General features: G+C 43.8%; 1 protein-coding gene across 6 annotated transcripts in view; it reads left to right on the top strand.

Annotated features, from left to right (window-relative positions):
* KMT2A (lysine methyltransferase 2A) overlaps positions 1 to 17,204 on the top strand; it is a 43,454-nt gene extending 26,250 nt beyond the window's left edge. For 3 of the 6 annotated variants that reach the window (XM_015883851.2, XM_015883850.2, XM_015883852.2), the window contains 17 exons: positions 248 to 354; positions 896 to 1,033; positions 1,135 to 1,293; positions 1,430 to 1,547; positions 1,632 to 1,710; positions 1,964 to 2,124; positions 2,618 to 2,803; positions 3,090 to 7,398; positions 8,160 to 8,240; positions 8,656 to 8,720; positions 9,506 to 9,676; positions 10,215 to 10,289; positions 10,566 to 10,740; positions 11,099 to 11,206; positions 11,682 to 11,765; positions 12,060 to 12,189; positions 12,752 to 13,559. In XM_015883851.2, coding sequence (XP_015739337.1) covers positions 248 to 354; positions 896 to 1,033; positions 1,135 to 1,293; positions 1,430 to 1,547; positions 1,632 to 1,710; positions 1,964 to 2,124; positions 2,618 to 2,803; positions 3,090 to 7,398; positions 8,160 to 8,240; positions 8,656 to 8,720; positions 9,506 to 9,676; positions 10,215 to 10,289; positions 10,566 to 10,740; positions 11,099 to 11,206; positions 11,682 to 11,765; positions 12,060 to 12,189; positions 12,752 to 13,024 — 6,419 coding nt within the window. In that variant the 3' untranslated portion in view covers positions 13,025 to 13,559. Of the gene's footprint in view, positions 1 to 247; positions 355 to 895; positions 1,034 to 1,134; positions 1,294 to 1,429; positions 1,548 to 1,631; positions 1,711 to 1,963; positions 2,125 to 2,617; positions 2,804 to 3,089; positions 7,399 to 8,159; positions 8,241 to 8,655; positions 8,721 to 8,815; positions 9,474 to 9,505; positions 9,677 to 10,214; positions 10,290 to 10,565; positions 10,741 to 11,098; positions 11,207 to 11,681; positions 11,766 to 12,059; positions 12,190 to 12,751 lie in introns of those variants that run through there. The other 3 variants (XM_015883849.2, XM_032449092.1, XM_015883853.2) reach the window with 3 other exon arrangements.
* Positions 17,205 to 17,563: the final 359 nt, after the last annotated feature.

Below are 17,563 nucleotides of genomic sequence, written 5' to 3'. Positions count from 1 at the left end.
TGTTACATATTGATATGTTTTTGAATAGAGCTTTGGCCCAGAAAACCCATTCACCTGCCCCTGTTTCCCCAGGATGAGGGCTGTGTAGAGGCAGATACCTGCTTTTCCTTGCTTTACAAGCTGGTTATTCAAACTCTAGGCTGCTATTTGGCTCTTCTGCCCTGTTCACTTACTGGCAGTTTTTCCAGACAAGTTTTGTCCTTCCTGACCTTCAGAAATGAAAAGCATTCTTTCTTTTAATGATAAGGTTCTGACAGAAGCAGAGAAGATAGTCCTGAGCTTAATCCACCTCCGGATGTAGAAGACAACAGGCAGTGTGCCTTGTGCCTGAAATATGGTGATGATAGTGCTAATGTAAGTATCTGGCATGCACTCATTTTGATAGTAGCTGACTTAAGCAGTATTACAGATTTAGTACTGTTGAATAGGTCAGATAAGGGGTAGGGTAGGGGGTGCTGGTTTTTTGTTTGTTTTTTTTCTGTATCTTGGCGTGCCTTCTTTGGAATGAAAATGACCTCTAGCTGTCCTGTTGCCTAGAAAGCAGTGTGGCCTTAATGTTAGACATGTCATTAAGGAATTCACCATGTCACTTTGCATCAGTTATGTGAACTGCATGCATTTCTTACACTGAAGCCTCTTGCCATTTGTTCAAGAACAGAATTTTTTTCCTTCCTAAGGTTCCTTTTTATATCATGTACTTAGCTGCAGTCTTCTCTGCCTAGTTAACATCTCTCTTTCAAACTCTAAAAGTAATGCTGTCTTGTTAAACTTTCACTGGGGAAAGATTAAATCCAATGCAGCTGAAACCTACGAGGCTTTTTGTGCATTGCTGTGTCTTGTGTAATGTTTAAGGGGGAAAAAGAAAACGGAAAAAAGGTTTCTTCCCATTCCTTAGGATGCTGGACGCCTTCTCTATATTGGCCAAAATGAGTGGACACACGTGAACTGTGCTTTATGGTCAGCAGAAGTATTCGAAGATGATGATGGTTCTCTGAAAAATGTGCACATGGCTGTGATCAGGGGAAAGCAGCTGGTGAGTATTTGTGTTCTGCCATTGTAGAGGAAGGCACCTGACAGTTACGGTTGACCCATATTAGAATAAATAAACATTTACCTTTGTTTTTGCATTTGTAGAGATGTGAGTTCTGCCAGAAATCGGGTGCCACAGTGGGCTGCTGCCTCACTTCCTGCACGAGTAACTATCATTTCATGTGCTCACGAGCCAAGAACTGTGTTTTTCTGGATGATAAGAAAGTTTACTGCCAGAGGCACCGTGATTTGATCAAAGGAGAGGTGAGATTCATCTTTCACACTTGCTTTGCTTCTGAAGGTGGGGACAGCCTGCAACTACAAACGTTTCTTAAGAGTTAATGTTGAACGTGTTCCTTGTGAACAAGTTACTGAGATGTTTTGTGGGTTCTTGCTCCAGGTGGTTCCTGAGAATGGGTTTGAAGTTCTTAGGAGAGTTTTTGTGGATTTTGAAGGGATCAGTTTGAGAAGAAAATTTCTTAGTGGCTTGGAACCAGAGAACATCCACATGATGATTGGTAAGATCTTGTTCCTGAGCACTTTTTTCATCTTTGGCGCTGGAGCTCTGTTCACAGAACTTTTCTCTTCCTCTCTCTGCTTAGGTTCAATGACGATAGACTGCTTAGGAATTCTGAATGACCTCTCAGACTGTGAAGATAAGTTGTTTCCCATTGGCTATCAGTGAGTATAAGCTGTTTCTTGACAGTGTCTTTTACTATGTCAGAAGTCAAACCGGCACTGAGGTAACATAGGTTGAAATCTACTGCAGCTTTCATAAACTGTTAACAAATCTTGTGACTAAGCTATCTGTGCTGTATGTTACACCAGAAAGCCTTTATCCTATGTAAGTTCAAGAAAATGCATACATGATAGAATGCCAGAGCTTACTTGACTGTTGAGTAAAGATTTTATGTATGTCTGTATTATCTTCCAGGTGCTCCAGGGTGTACTGGAGTACAACAGATGCCAGGAAACGCTGTGTGTATACCTGCAAGATCATGGAATGCCGACCGCCAGTCGTAGAACCTGATATCAATAGCACTGTAGAACATGATGATAACAGAACAATTGCCCACAGCCCTGTTCCCCTTACAGGTAATGTTTGAAGGACTTTCTTAAAGTATATATTTTCTACATGGAATTGCTATAGTGTATTCTTACCAGAAAGTCAGATAGTAACTAGGACTTTCTGGCTTTTGAATCTGATTTGGACCAGAATCCTGTTCATGATTACAATGTTGAGTGCACTGGCAACTTGGTAAACAGGACCCAAGCAGAGACTACTGTAGTAGTGCTTTCTAGTCAACAGAGCTGAGATTTTTCTAATGGTCTAAAACATCATAAGTTCTAGTGTCAGTTTTCACATGCACTTTGTGGGTCGATAGGTAATATGTTGATGACAAGTATTTGATGATGTTCTTAGGGAAAAAAACATCAGATGGCAAGGAAGCAGTAGTGTTTGATATTGTGTCTAACAAATGCCCAGATTCTTCATGTGAAACCCTGAAGGCAGTATATGCTTAACCAGGTCGTAGTGTTAGGGTTCAGTGATGACTTACACTGTTGTTTCTCTTTTATGCAATGACAGAAACTTTGTTCAAAGACAGCAGAAATACTCCTGAAATTGTAAACCCACCATCTCCAGATCGTCCCATGCATTCTCAGACCTCTAGTTCCTGTTACTATCCCGCCGTCTCAAAGGGTCTCAGGATCAGGACACCAAGTTATCCATCCACACAGAGGTCTCCTGGCTCTAGGCCTTTACCCTCTGCAGGTATTTCAAGTGTTGTTGACTTTGATTTCTGTTTTGGTGTTGTTTGCTTTGGAGATAACTGTTGGTGGGTTGGTTCAGTGTCTTTTTGTGACTGCATTCAGAATATGGTGTTTATTTTTGTGTTTCTGAAGAACATGAAAAATGTTAATAGGTTTCAGAGAAGGAACGTTCTGAAATGTACGTAGTTGAGATGACCAGTCAAAAAACATGTGATTGAAACAATTAGGTGTGTATTGATTGTGAAAGATTCAGATCTCTTGACAGTCTTCTTGTTTTATTTTCTCAGGAAGTCCTACCCCAATGACCCATGAAATAGTTACAGTGGGAGATCCTTTACTATCCTCTGGACTTAAGAGCATTGGTTCTAGAAGACATAGCACTTCTTCTTTGTCACAGCAGCAATCAAAACTCCGGATGATTTCGCCTACACGAGCTGGGAATACTTACTCCAGGCTCAGTCTGTCTTCAGTTTCCAGCATAGGGTCTTCTTCAGAACATGAACAGAGTACAAAAACTACTGACCACTGTGTGGGATCTGTGAATTCAGGTACCACAAGCGCTCCAGTTCAAAGCTGCTCTTCCAGTTCAGGCTCCCAGAAAACAGCAGCTACAAGTGGAACTAAAACTTACCAGCTGGATGCATCTCAGCCTACAGAAGGAAAACATCCTAGCAGTTCAGATTCAATAGCCAAAAGCACACCTTCAAAGGGAGAGAAGATGAAAACACTGACCTCAAGGGACCCAGACTATTCAGCTCATAGTTTTTCTTCTGGAGGAAACTCCAAAACATCAACTCAGCCAAACTGTTCATCGGGCACGGAAATAAGTGTTAAAATAGGAACCTTTCAAGAATCTGCAGGATCATTTTCTTCTAAAGAAACAGTATCCTTTCCGTCTTTGCATCAGAGAGGCCCGAGGAAAGACAGAGATCAGCACTTGGAATCTGTGCAGCCAGAAAAAACAACTTCAGTTGATGAGATGGATGCAAAGATGCTGAAGTCTGCAGGAGTAAATAGCAGGTCTCCTGCAGCAAGCGAGCAGGCAGTTTCTGCCTCCAGAGACAGGCGTCAGAAGGGGAAAAAGATAGTGAAAGAGAGTTTTAAAGAGAAGCTTTCTTTGAAATCTCTTACAGATTCAAGTCAGGCAGTAGGCAGTGATGAAGGAAATCTGGCATCAGAATTCGGTAATCAGGGTTTGGTGACTGAACAAATTAGTCAGAGGTTATGTAATAATATTCCTGCTGAAAAAAATGTTGAGAAGTCTCCACCTTCGCAGGGGTCGTCTAAAGGTTCTGCAGTGCTGCCTGAAGTGGCCTCTAAGGAATCACAGGCACCCAGAAAACGCACCGTCAAAGTCACTCTGACTCCTCTCAAGATGGAAAGCGAAGGCCAGTCTAAAGCTGCACAGCAGGAAAGTGATGCTGAATCTCAGCCTGCAGAGGCAGAGCTTGCCACTCCAACAGAGCCCTCCTCAAATTCTGAAAGCCTGGAAGATAACTCTGTAGTTCAAGGAAGTCCAAATAAAGCACCAACACAGGAATCTCAAAATAACGCATATGAAAACTTGCCTGTTCAAGATAACAGCTTGATGCTTCAGGATGGGACTAAACCTCAAGAAGAAGGCTCATACAAGCGGAGGTATCCACGTAGAAGCGCTCGGGCCAGGTCTAATATGTTCTTTGGACTGACTCCTCTGTATGGTGTGAGGTCTTACGGAGAGGAAGACATTCCATTCTACAGTAACTCAACGGGGAAGAAGCGAGGGAAGCGGTCTGCAGAAGGACAGGTGGATGGTGCGGATGATTTAAGTACATCAGATGAGGATGACTTGTACTACTATAATTTCACTAGAACAGTGGTTTCCTCCAACACTGAGGAGAGACTTGCGTCCCATAGTTTATTTAGGGAGGAGGAGCAGTGTGATCTTCCAAAAATCTCCCAGTTAGATGGTGTAGATGATGGGACTGAAAGTGATACAAGTGTCACAGCCACAACAAGAAAAGTAAATCAAGTAACTAAACGGAGTGGTAAAGAAAATGGAACGGAAAACTTAAAGCTGGATAGAACTGAAGAAACTGGGGAGAAAGTACAAGTCACAAAAAGCCCCGCTGTCCACAAAGCCGATCCAAAGATGGATAATTGCCATCCCGTGAGCAGGGTTAAAACACAAGGTCAGGATTCTCTGGAAGCTCAGCTGAGCTCTTTGGAAACGGGCCGTAGGGCTCATGCCAGCACACCTTCTGATAAGAACTTACTGGATACTTTTAACACAGAACTTCTGAAATCTGACTCTGACAATAACAACAGCGATGATTGTGGAAACATCCTCCCTTCAGACATCATGGATTTTGTACTGAAGAACACACCATCCATGCAGGCATTAGGAGAAAGTCCAGAGTCTTCGTCATCTGAACTTCTAACACTTGGAGAAGGTTTAGGTCTCGATAGCAACCGGGGCAAAGACATGGGCTTATTTGAAGTGTTTTCTCAACAGCTGCCAACAACTGAGCCGGTGGATAGCAGTGTTTCCTCGTCCATATCAGCAGAGGAGCAATTTGAATTACCGCTGGAACTTCCTTCTGACCTCTCTGTTCTGACTACACGCAGCCCTACGGTGCCCAGTCAAAATCACAACAGACTTGCTGTCATTTCAGAGTCTTCGCTGTCCTCCTCAGGAGAGAGGTCAATGCTTGCCTTGCCCTCCACGGAATCTGGGGAAAAAAGAGTTACGGTCACAGAAAAATCCACCTCTAGTGAGGGCGATACAGCTCTTCTGAGTCCAGGAGTAGACCCGAGCCCTGAAGGGCACATGACTCCTGACCACTTCATCCAAGGTCACATAGATGCAGAGCATATAGCCAGCCCGCCTTGTGGCCCGGTAGAGCAAGGACATGGCAGCAACCAGGATTTAACTAGGAACAGTGGGACTCCAGGTATCCAAGTGCCCGTGTCACCCACAGTTCCCCTGCAGAACCAGAAGTATGTTCCCAATTCCACAGACAGTCCCGGCCCCTCTCAGATTTCTAATGCTGCAGTACAGACAACACCACCCCACCTTAAACCAGCTGCAGAAAAGCTTCTTGTAGTCAATCAAAATATGCAGCCACTCTACGTGCTCCAAACTCTTCCCAATGGTGTTACTCAAAAGATACAGCTGACACCTTCTGTTAGTTCAGCACAGAGCGTAATGGAGACGAATGCCTCAGTGTTGGGGCCTGTGGGGAGCGGGCTCACGCTGACCACAGGATTAAATCCAAGCTTGCCCTCATCTCAGTCCTTATATCCTCCCACTAGTAAAGGGTTGTTGCCCATGTCCCATCACCAGCATATACATCCCTTCTCCACGGCCACTCAGACTGGCTTCCCACCAAATATTGGCAGTCCTTCGCCAGGTCTCCTTATTGGTGTGCAGCCACCCCCTGATCCTCAGCTGCTGGTGTCTGAAGCTAATCAGAGGACTGATCTTGGTACCACTGCTTCAACACCAGCCGCAGCCCTGAGCAAGAAACGGCCAATATCTCGACTGCAGTCAAGGAAGAATAAGAAACTGGCTCCCTCTGGAACCCCTTCTGCAATAGCTCCTCCTGATATGGTCTCAAACATGACTTTAATTAATTTTGCTCCCTCCCAAATTTCCAACCACCCATTGGATTTGGGAACCATTGCAAATTCAACGTCCCACAGAACCGTCCCCAACATTATAAAAAGGTCCAAGTCTGGAGTAATGTATTTTGAGCAAACCTCTTTGCTGCCCCAAAGTGGGACTGCTGCTGCAGTTGGCACATCTCCTAGTGTTATTGGACCAGATGCTGGTCACCTTCCAGCAGGGCCTGTGTCAGGGCTAGCATCGAGTTCCTCGGTACTGAACGTGGTATCCATGCAGGCCACGGCAGCCCCTACTACTGGTGGGTCAGTTCCTGGACACGTTTTGGGACAAAGCTCAGTGACGTTAACTAGCCCTGGATTATTAGGGGACCTTGGTTCCATAAGCAATCTCTTGATCAAAGCTAGTCAGCAAAGCCTTGGTCTTCAGGAGCAGCACATGACTCTGCCACCAGCTTCTGGGATGTTTTCGCAACTTGGAACATCACAAACTCCATCTACAGCAGCAATGACGGCTGCATCGAGCATCTGTGTTCTGCCTTCAGCTCAGACTATGAGCATGACAGTTGCCCAGTCATCTTCTGACCCAGAAGGCTCTTATCAGCTTCAGCATATGACTCAACTCTTGGCCAGCAAAACTGGGATTGCTTCCTCACAGCTGGACCTTGGCTCAGCTTCAGCAACAGCTCAGCTGTCAAGTTTTCCACAGCTGGTTGATGTTCCCAACAGTACCGGACTCGAACAAAACAAGGTTTCCTCATCTGTGATGCATGCCAGTTCAGCATCTCCTGGAGGCTCCCCGTCGTCTGGTCAGCAGTCTGCAAGTAGCTCTGTGCTTGGCTCATCGAAAATGAAGCCAAAAATCAAACGCATTCAGCCGTTAGAGAAAGGGAATGGAAAGAAGCACAAAACTTCTCACATGTGGACTGGCTCTTCCGAAGCACAGGTTCCTGATAGAGGGACCACTGCTGCACCCCAGGTCTCAGCTGCAAGGTAAGAGAAGTGCATGCTTTGCTCGTCCATGAGATTTTGCAGCAGTAAAAGAGAAAATGTTGCACCTGTATCTACAGCAGATTTACCTTTTGAATGATAGTTTCTAATGTAAAACCTCACCTGGCTTCAGAAAGCAGATCTCTGAAGAATTTCTTAGAACTTTTGCCTCTGGAAAGTGAAGGCTGAGAAACTTGAGCCTTTGAGGATCAGGGTGAGGAGGGCTTCTATTCACTGTTAGCACCTTAAAGATTGCACCCCTTGTTTTCAGTTCTGGCTACCTTAGTGGTTGGTCCTAAATTATTGCTGGTGCTGAAGAGCATTAACATTTTGGTAACTGAGAAATATTGCACGTGATGCCTGTGATAACTTGATCGTCTTGATGTTCTGAAATGAGCCTGATTCTTAAACAGCAGATTCAGAACTCTTTAGATGGCTTAACCTCTTAACATAGCTTTTGTTGAGTGTGTGTAGTTGATTACTTGCCAATTTGATTCAATCTATAAATATTTGCTATAATTGTGTCAACGTTCCACTGTACATCACTTGACCCCTGAGCATGTGGCTTATGGTTGCTCAGAACTGTTCCTCTTGAATCTCATGCAGTGCTGGGAATGTGATCCATTTTCTCCTATCACAGGAGCAGCACAACTACTGAAGCACTTGTTGCAACTCCCAGAAGATCTATTGCTGCCTTCCAGTCTCATTTATAGCATGTGTGATTTGGAAGGTAGTTTGAATGTTCCTAACTCTTTTTCTTCCAGGGCTCCTGCTGTGAAGACAGATATGCAGGATGCAGCAAGCACAGATCAGCCATCACAAACACAATGTGGCCAGTCTACGGGGTAAGCATGAAGTACACCTTTGTGTCAGGTTTTGGTGGCCTGATCTTAAATAAATAAATGAATACATAAAATAGTCCGGAGAATGCAAGGAGTCTTTGCTATCGGGTTTATCTTGGAAGTTTTCAGTCTGTAATGAGCAGCCATGTTTTTTATTTTGTTTTTAATATAGCTGTGGGAAATGCATTTCTTACTCAGGCAGATCCTGTGTTAGCATACAGGGAGCAGGACTAATAAGAACGACAGATCACAGGTTCTGTTAAGTCAGTCTACTGACTGATGGAAGCCACAAAGATAATTGCAACTTAATAGAATCCTCCTGTTCATTTCCAATTGTGCTCACATTAGAACATATTTAACAATGGGTGTAGTAAAATGGTTATTCATGTTCTTCATTTTCACCTCCTTCCCTCTGAAGGCAAACAGCAGTTATCCCAGAATCTCAACCAACACAGACCTCGACAAATGAGCAAGAAAATGCAGGTATGTTGTTTCTTCACATGCACCAGGTCCTGGGGCTCTCCATGACTGGGAAACTGGTACCTTGTTGTTCTAATTTGTCTCTCTTGTTCTCACAGAGAAAAATCTCAGAGCTAATAGTCTTGTTATTCATGCCTTGAAGGGAGGAAAGGTTTGTTCACTATTAATAAAATCTGCTCAAATAGTTGTTTCTATTTTTTAGCTGGTGGGAATTTCAGTACTTGAGATTTTACACTATGGTGCTGTCTGGAATTTTTTCCTTTGAGTAAAATCTCTTTTTGGAATCTTGGTTCTTAGAAAGTATATTTTAGTTTGACTGCCATATATGAGAGCTCCGAGGCCTTTTTTGAATGTTTCAAAGTAAATCTGGAAATGTAGACTGTTGTCTTTCATATCTTCCCAGTCTGCTGTCACTTACATGCGGTTGCAGTAGCATGAATAGTTCTCGCATATAAAATAATAGTCTTTCTGCTCTTTGTCCTTACTGCAAATGATGATTTGTGGAAACCTGGTTCTCCTGTAATAGCTGTTTAGAAGCTACTAATGTCATCTGTTGTTAAAACAGCTTCAGAATGAATAGATTTTGTCCCTCTGCCAAGATGTGAATGTTGGTAAATTTGTACGAGTCCTTATGTGAGTGGAATTGTTATCTGAGTTCCATAGGTTCTTCTTAGACACATTACTGACTTGCCATTTGACCACTAAATAGAAGTAATTGATTCAGCTGTGGGGGGGAAAGCTTTGTTCTGCTTAATTTCCACCTTCATACTAGCTTTTGTCTTTCCTAGGCTCAAAAGCTATCGAGGAAGAAGAGAGCACTTTCAGCTCCCCACTTATGTTTTGGCTGCAGCAAGAACAAAAGAGGAAAGAGAGTCTTGGTGAGAAGAAACCCAAGAAAGGTTTGGTTTTTGAGATCTCAAGTGATGACGGCTTTCAAATCTGTGCAGAAAGTATTGAAGGTGAGAACTGTGCTTTTATTGTTGCGTTGGTTTTAACTTTCCCTACCAGAAGTTAAATTATGACTTCTGAGAGCGTTACTTATTTTCACAGATCTTTAAATGAGAAACAACAACTCCTAATTTACAGCCCTGGTTCCTTGCATTACATGGTTTCTGTTGGAAAATATAATATGTCACTATCCCATTTTGGTTTATCCATTGACCCATGGTTTTGAACCACGTGTTGTAAAGAAACAGCATGACTCAGGCTCTATGACATTTAGACTTGTCCTACAGTCAAGTTACTGAAGAAACTCATTTCCCTTCAGCCACAGTGAGTTTGGAGTATTTGTAGTCCATTAGATGGGATGAATGCTTTACATTATCTGGTCATTATATAAATATCAACATTTTTTAGGAAAACAACATACCTCACATGTACATAAATGTCTTGTTGGTAGTGCCAGAACTGACAGCGAGGCTGTTGTTACAGCACTTCTCAGTGCCCAAAGCTTGGATGCCCTTTCACAGTTTTGTTTTCTGTTTTATGTAATTGCAGATGCCTGGAAATCACTGACTGACAAGGTTCAAGAAGCCCGTTCCAATGCCCGCTTGAAACAGCTATCATTTGCAGGTGATGTCCATTGCCACCATTGTTTTTAATGTGCTTTTGAATGTAGAAGAACAAACAGGTCTTTGGATTCACTGTCTTAAGAGTTTCAGTTGAGCTGCTGTTTTTTTTAGTGGAAAATAAAGTCTAATGAATTGATTAAAATTGCTTACCTGGAATGAGCTAGTTAGTGCTGCTGTGAAAACTTCAGGCTAGCACAGGTTTTGTTTAATGGGCTGCTGTATCCTCCCAGTATGCTTGGTCATTTCTGTCATTCTTGTGCTCTGTTTCCTGTTCCAGGTGTGAATGGTTTGAGGATGCTGGGAATTATCCATGATACTGTTGTGTTTCTGATTGAGCAACTTTATGGAGCAAAGCACTGCCACAACTACAAGTTCAGATTTCATAAACCAGAGGAGGCCAATGAACCCCCTCTGAATCCACATGGCTCTGCTAGGGCTGAAGTCCACCTGAGGCAAGTGTGAGCTTTGCAGTTGTTAAGGTTAACAAGGACACAAGCAAAAAATCTCAGGAGCACTGAGAGCGCTCAGTTTATGAGTAAATGTAAACAACTTTCTCCTGTAAATCAATGATACTGTATCTTCTTTATCTGCACGCTTTGTTATGCATTTCTTTGTTTAATACAGCCCTCCTGGCTGGTGCCTTTATTCACAGTTCTCAGAAGTTGTTGTGTGTTATCCTGATGCATAGAAAGCTGTGAAAGAGGACAGACTGGAGAAGGTGTAAAACAGTAAACATGCCAAGCTGTTCTGCCAAACAAATGTTTACATTAATTTCAGTTAGTAACACAAACTTCCTTTGTTAAATTACAGGAAATCTGCGTTTGATATGTTTAATTTCTTGGCATCTAAACACCGACAGCCACCGGAATACAACCCAAATGATGAGGAAGAGGAGGAAGTACAGCTGAAATCAGCCCGGTATGCGGTAGGATTTAAAGGTTTAAAAGGGAAGAAACAAAGAGATCAGGTTTAAGTTACTTATTGCTATTTTTTGAGGTAGTGCTCAAGAGTTCAAAGCTACCAAGTCCAACAACAACAAGGGAGATTGCTGCAGTCCTGCACCAGCTGAAGGTGGTCAGCCAGTCCAGTTGTCTTTTCCACTTTTTCCTGCTGACATGAGAAGTTTTGTTGATAACTCGAAGAGGAGAATTGATCTGCATTGAATTTTTAAGAAGATTGCTTGTTAGCAATTACAAATTTGTTAGAATTAAGATGCAGAATTAAGATCAGCTCTACATTTAGTGTGTGTGTGTATATGCATGCACTTATATTACCCTGAATTTTGATGGTGTTCTCAGTGGGCTGCAGTGGTTGAATCTTGGAAGCTATCCCAGATGATACCTGACATGGGCTCTCATGGATGTCATCGCTTAGAGTTGTCTCTTTCTTCTAGGAGAGCAACAAGCATGGATCTGCCAATGCCCATGCGATTCCGACACTTGAAGAAGACTTCCAAGGAGGCAGTTGGTGTCTACAGGTATGGTTTTGTTCTGCCACTCTGAACTTGACATCTGGGACAGAGGAAGGTTTTTAAGGTATATATTTGAAAAGTAAAGCTCAGCACAAACAACTGTTCCTTCTGTTATGCCTTGCTGACAACCAAGGCATTAGGAGAAACCTACTGTTGTTCTCATTGGTGTTACGTTGTAGAAGTGAAACAATACTGCTGTGGTTCTGATCACGAAATAACTTGTTTTCTGCAGTGCTGGTGCAGTGTTTTTGAGCTTCACTTGTATTGTTTGAATATTCTCTCACCCTGTTGCTTTTCTAGGTCTCCCATCCACGGCCGGGGCCTGTTCTGCAAAAGGAACATCGATGCAGGTGAGATGGTGATTGAATATTCGGGCAATGTCATTCGCTCCATCCTCACTGACAAACGAGAGAAGTACTATGACAGTAAGGTGAGTTAAGGGCTTTCACTTGTTTGTCTAAACAACACCAGGACAAGTATAGTCACAGAATATTTAGAGTTCTCAAATGTGTTTAGCGTTAGTATTAGTGACTTCAAACAGTTTTCAGTGCAAAGTAGTGATGTATATAAGATGAAATAAATCATTGTCAGATGTGACTGGTGAGATTATTGTGTACAGAGAGCAGTTTGGGTGAACTAAGAAGTAGCCGTGAAGGCAGGACAAGCATAGGCCATGTGAAAACTGCATTTGAAACATGGTGATTTGGGATTAAGGAATTCTCTGTGTGTTTACCGTATTTGCTGGAGCTCCAGAGTCATTTTCTCCCATGGGCAGGGAAAGATATCAGTGTGGTCTCACACTGCAGCTCCAAAGAGAAAAGGGGTTGAAATAATTCAAGCGGGCGCTTATGAAGGCAAAGGTTAGAAGGGTTGTAGATATTCTTAATGACTTGACTCTAAGTGTGCAGCATGTTGCAATAATTAAGCAAGACTGTCATTAGTGTATCTATCTCTTGACTTCCCATAACTGTCTTCCTGTTCTCTGTGTGTAGGGGATCGGTTGCTACATGTTCCGCATTGATGACTCTGAAGTGGTGGATGCCACCATGCATGGGAATGCAGCCCGCTTCATTAATCACTCCTGTGAGCCCAACTGCTACTCTCGGGTCATCAACATCGATGGCCAGAAACACATCGTCATCTTCGCCATGCGCAAAATCTACCGAGGGGAAGAACTCACCTACGACTACAAGTTCCCTATAGAGCCCAGCAACAAACTGCCCTGCAACTGCGGGGCCAGGAGGTGCAGGAGGTTTTTAAACTAAGAACTTCCACGAGCTGCAAGTGAGCCCTAAAGGGCATGGGGCAAACCAAAGCTAACAGCAAACCCCTACCCTGCCTTTCATGAGGGGAGGGGAAAGGACAGAGGCAGGAATGAAGATCAGCTGGGCTCAGGGACCCAACTGGCGGCTGTGTTTCTCTGTCAGAGTCCACATCTTCATGTCTTGCATGCGCACACTTACCCTTACGAAAGACACGGGCGACTGGAGAAGATCCTCAATGTGATTATGTTTTTGCTATTCTCTTTCCCACCCCAACCCCCCCCCCCCTTCTCAGAGTTTGTTTCTCAGAATGGGGCTAATGAGTGGGAGAGGGGAGGGAGGGCAGACCCGGACCCAAGTGTAGAGGGCTGCTCACAAATCCCATCCCTTTGAGCTCCCTTGGCTCAAAGAGGTGGATGTGGAGTTCTTGTTTTCCTTCGGTTGCTGTGTCAGAAGTTTCCAGAGCACAGTACATGACTGCGCCTTTCTCCTAGGGAGAGAAACTGTACCCCACCAACCAGCTACTCTGAGAACTTTGTGAGAGTCTGTGGTTCCTTGTGCTATGCATCTCCAAAACACTATCTGTGGGTTGGTCGGTGTACTGCGTGGTGTAGGTGGCCTGCTGTGCCGTGTGGGTCCGGCTTATCTGCTTTAATCGAGGAAGACTGAACGGGGGTGAGGGTCATACAGCAGCTGTAAGTAAAGTGAGAAGGATTTGGGTAGTTGCACTCTGAAATTCCAGCTGGAGTGCAAAGGGAATTCCTGGCATTCCTTAGCAGAGAAAAAGGCTTGTGCCAACTGGTTGCAGAGCTGTAAATCTTTGTGAGCAAAGGCTTTCTTTGAGCAGCACCCTCCCCCTGCTGTAAAGGAGGGAAGCAGTCTTTTCCCATGCTTCTTCCTTTGGAGGCTGCCTTTCTCCTTTGACCTGGGGACTGAAGGGCTCGGCTGGTCTCAGCTGTGTCTGCCACCGTGAGGAAGGAAGCAGTGATGGGAGCTGCTGCTGCTGTTGGCTGTCAAGCAGGAGCTGGGGGAGGTGGGGATTTGTGTGGAGCCCCATTGAACAGCATCCTAGGGAGAGAAATAAGTGGCTTCTGTAGGCACATGCCTGTCTGACCCATCGTATCGTAATCATGCATGAAAGGCACAGGAAGAGGCACCAAAATGGAGTGCAAAAATCACTGAAGATGCAAGGCCAAACACTAAGCAGCCTCGGGTGCTCCTTGCAGCACTTAAAAACGCACAGGAGACAAATAGGCGATGGGCACGGTTGGAAATGGCGGTAGCTGAAGAGTCCAACGTAGAATCAAAAGTAAATGGTTCAAGTCCTGGTTCAAGTAAATGCTCCTCCCTTTTGGGTCTGCTCCACGCCTCCAAAACTTAGAAAAAAAAAGAAGAAAAAAATAGAAAAAAATAGAAAAAAAAAAAAAAAAGAAGGAAAGAAAAAGCCCCAAGCCTAACAAATAGAGACATCGGATTTTACTCTGTTCTGTTTACAGTTTAGTATTTAAGGTTTTATAAATGTAAATATATTTTGTATATTTTTCTATGAGAAGCACTTCATAGGGAAAAGCACTTATGACGAGGCTTTTTAAACAGTGGTATTATCCTAATTTAAAAGAATCTGTTTTTAATAATTTTCTTTTTTATTTTCATAGGACGGTTATAGGAAATATGTGGCTGGACACAGTCTGAGTCTGATCCTTTCTCCAGAGAGAGGGGTACACTTTATTTTTGTCCTTTAATCTTGTTCTGCCTTTTTGACTTGGGTAACTGTTTCTGTGAGGTTTGGCTGGACCTTCAACTTGGATTTTTTTTTCTTATCCAGATTGGGGCAGGAGGGAGAATTGCCCGGCTTTGTTGGGAACTCTGAACAACTGCTCGTGCCCTCAGGCAGGAGGCATGATTCTGCCTTGCCACACACCAGTATCCTGTGTGTATTTAAGGAGAAAAGAGAGGGAAAAGAGAATAGAACTGACCTTAAATAGCTTCACCCCTTTTGCCTGGTGTTCAGAATGAGTGTTTCGGTGGGAGGTGTGACTCTTCTCACCCCAAAGTGTGGGGAGTTGGATGTCGGGGGCAGTGGGGGGCTCTGCTGGCCCAGCCTTGTGGTGCCTGTGGGGTCTCAGCATCCCTCTTTTGTCCAGAGCAGCTTCCCTTTCTGCTCTGGGTAAACCCACATCTTTCCAGACATGGAAATGCAGTCCTGTGGAAGTCTAGCGAAGCAATAGGGCCCCAGACCTGCCACCCAGGGCAGCATGGGGCTCACACCCCTATATGTGCACTCCTCGTCCCCAAACCAAACAGAGAGTAGTTTTTGCCTTGGAGTAGTAATTCCTTGAAGCAGCCTTGCTTTTCTAAGCTGGACCTGTGGGTAGGCGAGCTGGCAAATGGAAAGGCTGCTCTGAAACAGCATCAGCAGTTGGTAGGGAATGGACCGAACTGAGCGATACCCCCAGTGCTCGTGATCTCACGCTCCATTATCTGTGCTCTTCAGGCCCCCAGACCTCTTCCTCTGACCTGGGAATGACATAACAGCTCTCACAGGGTCAGGAACTGCTGGTTTCCTTTCTTTATTGCACTGTGTGATTATTATTATTTGGTAATAACTGTTGAAAGAAGAATCCAATCGAAGCTGCATTTGTTACTGAAATGATTTGATGCACTGACAGTTTGGGAACGCACATACCTTGAGAAGGCCAAACAGCACGTCTTGGGGGGGGGATCTTGGATCTTGTATCCACAGACACGGCTGCTCTTTGTCCTTTATCCTTAGCTTGTTTGGGATGGCAGTGCTTGGTTAAACAGTGCTGTGAGTTGCATGGCTCAGCCTGGTGGCCGCGCTGTGTGAGGATGGAAGCCCCAACAGTGCTCCTATAGGAAACACTGGGAGAAAGAGAGAGAGAAAAGAGGGGTGGGGAGGAGAGCCGTGGGACCCCCAAGGAGCTGAGCACCAGGAAATCTCCTCCTTTGAGGACCGGCCGAGCAGAATGGGTCCTTGAGACCCAGCTCGCTGTTTGCTTTGCTGCTATACCTGTGGCGGTACCGCCGTGGCCAGTGAAACTGTCTGTACCCAGAGGAGGTGAGCTGTGCTGCTGGGCAGGGCCCCGATCCGCTGCCACGGCCCAGCGTGGGGGCTTGGAAGGGAGGCAGGGAGAGAAGCCTTGGTGTGTTCTCTATTAGGCAACCACAAGGTGCTGGTTGGCATGCCCTGCCTGGGCCGACAGTGAGCACAGCACAGCTTCCCATTATATGAATGTATATTTTATAAGGACTGACACAGATCACGCTATCTGAAAAAAAAAAGAAAATACTACAAAATGGAACTTTAGGGCGTTTGTTTTTTTTTTTTATTTGTTTTATATCTTTTTGTGTGTCGTGTGTAAAGGAAAAGCGGGTCATTGCAAAGGGCTGGGTTATCTTTCTGTTAATTGTTCCTTCTTTCGTTTCCAAGCAATACCGGGTTCTTCAGCGGATGCTCTTTGTGCAGAATCATGCCATTCAAACCCCACGCTACTGGTCCACACTCAACACCTTGCAAGCTGTTGGTTTCTTTTCTTGTTATTATTATTATTTTCCTTTTGAATAACTATAAATACGATATATATAGGAACTAATATAGTAACGCACCGTGTAACGAAGCCTAGTTCAGTATCGGTCCATGGCTTTTAATTCTCTTTAACACTATAGATAAGGATTGTGTTACAGTTCTAACAGAGGTAGGAACAACCCAGGCTGTGTGTTCCCATGTAGGTGCCTGGTTGGAGGTTGGATGGTGGGCATTGCTTGGCAATAGGCAGCCTATGGGGGGATGTTTCCTGCCCTTTCTTGTTACCAGTTGTACAACTCTGGTTTCTTTCCTTTCCGCTCGTTACCTTGGGTTTGTTTTTTGGTTGGTTCTTTCTTTTCCCTTTCTTTTTATTGGTGATGAATGTTGGGGGTCCCACCTGCATATATAGGGATAAAAGAAACCCAATACCCCAAACCGACGTGCTCTGTGCTTTCCTGGTTATCTTTTTAAACAAGGTTACAGTAGCTTTTTGTCTTATCAACCGAGATCTATACTTGTGGTGTTTCTTTCATTGAACTTAAACAGTCTCTTTAGTAAATACAGGTAGGTATTGTTAAAAAAAATAAGCAAAAAAATAACTAAAAAAAAACAGAGAAAAAAAGGCAAAAAAAAAAAGACCAAAAAAATCCGCCATGTTACGTTCTATGATTGCATTTCTTGACGGCTTCTCATATATAACAACAAAACCTCCCTTTTGTTTTCCTTGTGTTCTGGTTTTCCTTTCCGGGTTCAAATCAAGCAAACAAAAAAGCAAAGCAAACCGCGTCTCGAGTTGCATCAGTGTTAAAACTCCCTGACAAGGGAAGAAGGAAATACTTTAATAGCTAATTAAAAGAGAAAAAAAAAGATAATAATTAATAATAATAATTAATGGCTGAAAGCTCTGCAAAAAGACTGAATGTAAAAAAAATAAAGTGTACATAGTTGTAAAAAAAAATAAAAAATAAAAGGAAAAAAAAAAGGAAAAAAAAAAC

This window comes from Coturnix japonica, chromosome 24, assembly GCF_001577835.2.
Source record: "Coturnix japonica isolate 7356 chromosome 24, Coturnix japonica 2.1, whole genome shotgun sequence".
NCBI classification, from domain to species: Eukaryota; Metazoa; Chordata; class Aves; order Galliformes; family Phasianidae; genus Coturnix; species Coturnix japonica.
This window is presented reverse-complemented; position numbering and strand designations above follow the sequence as displayed.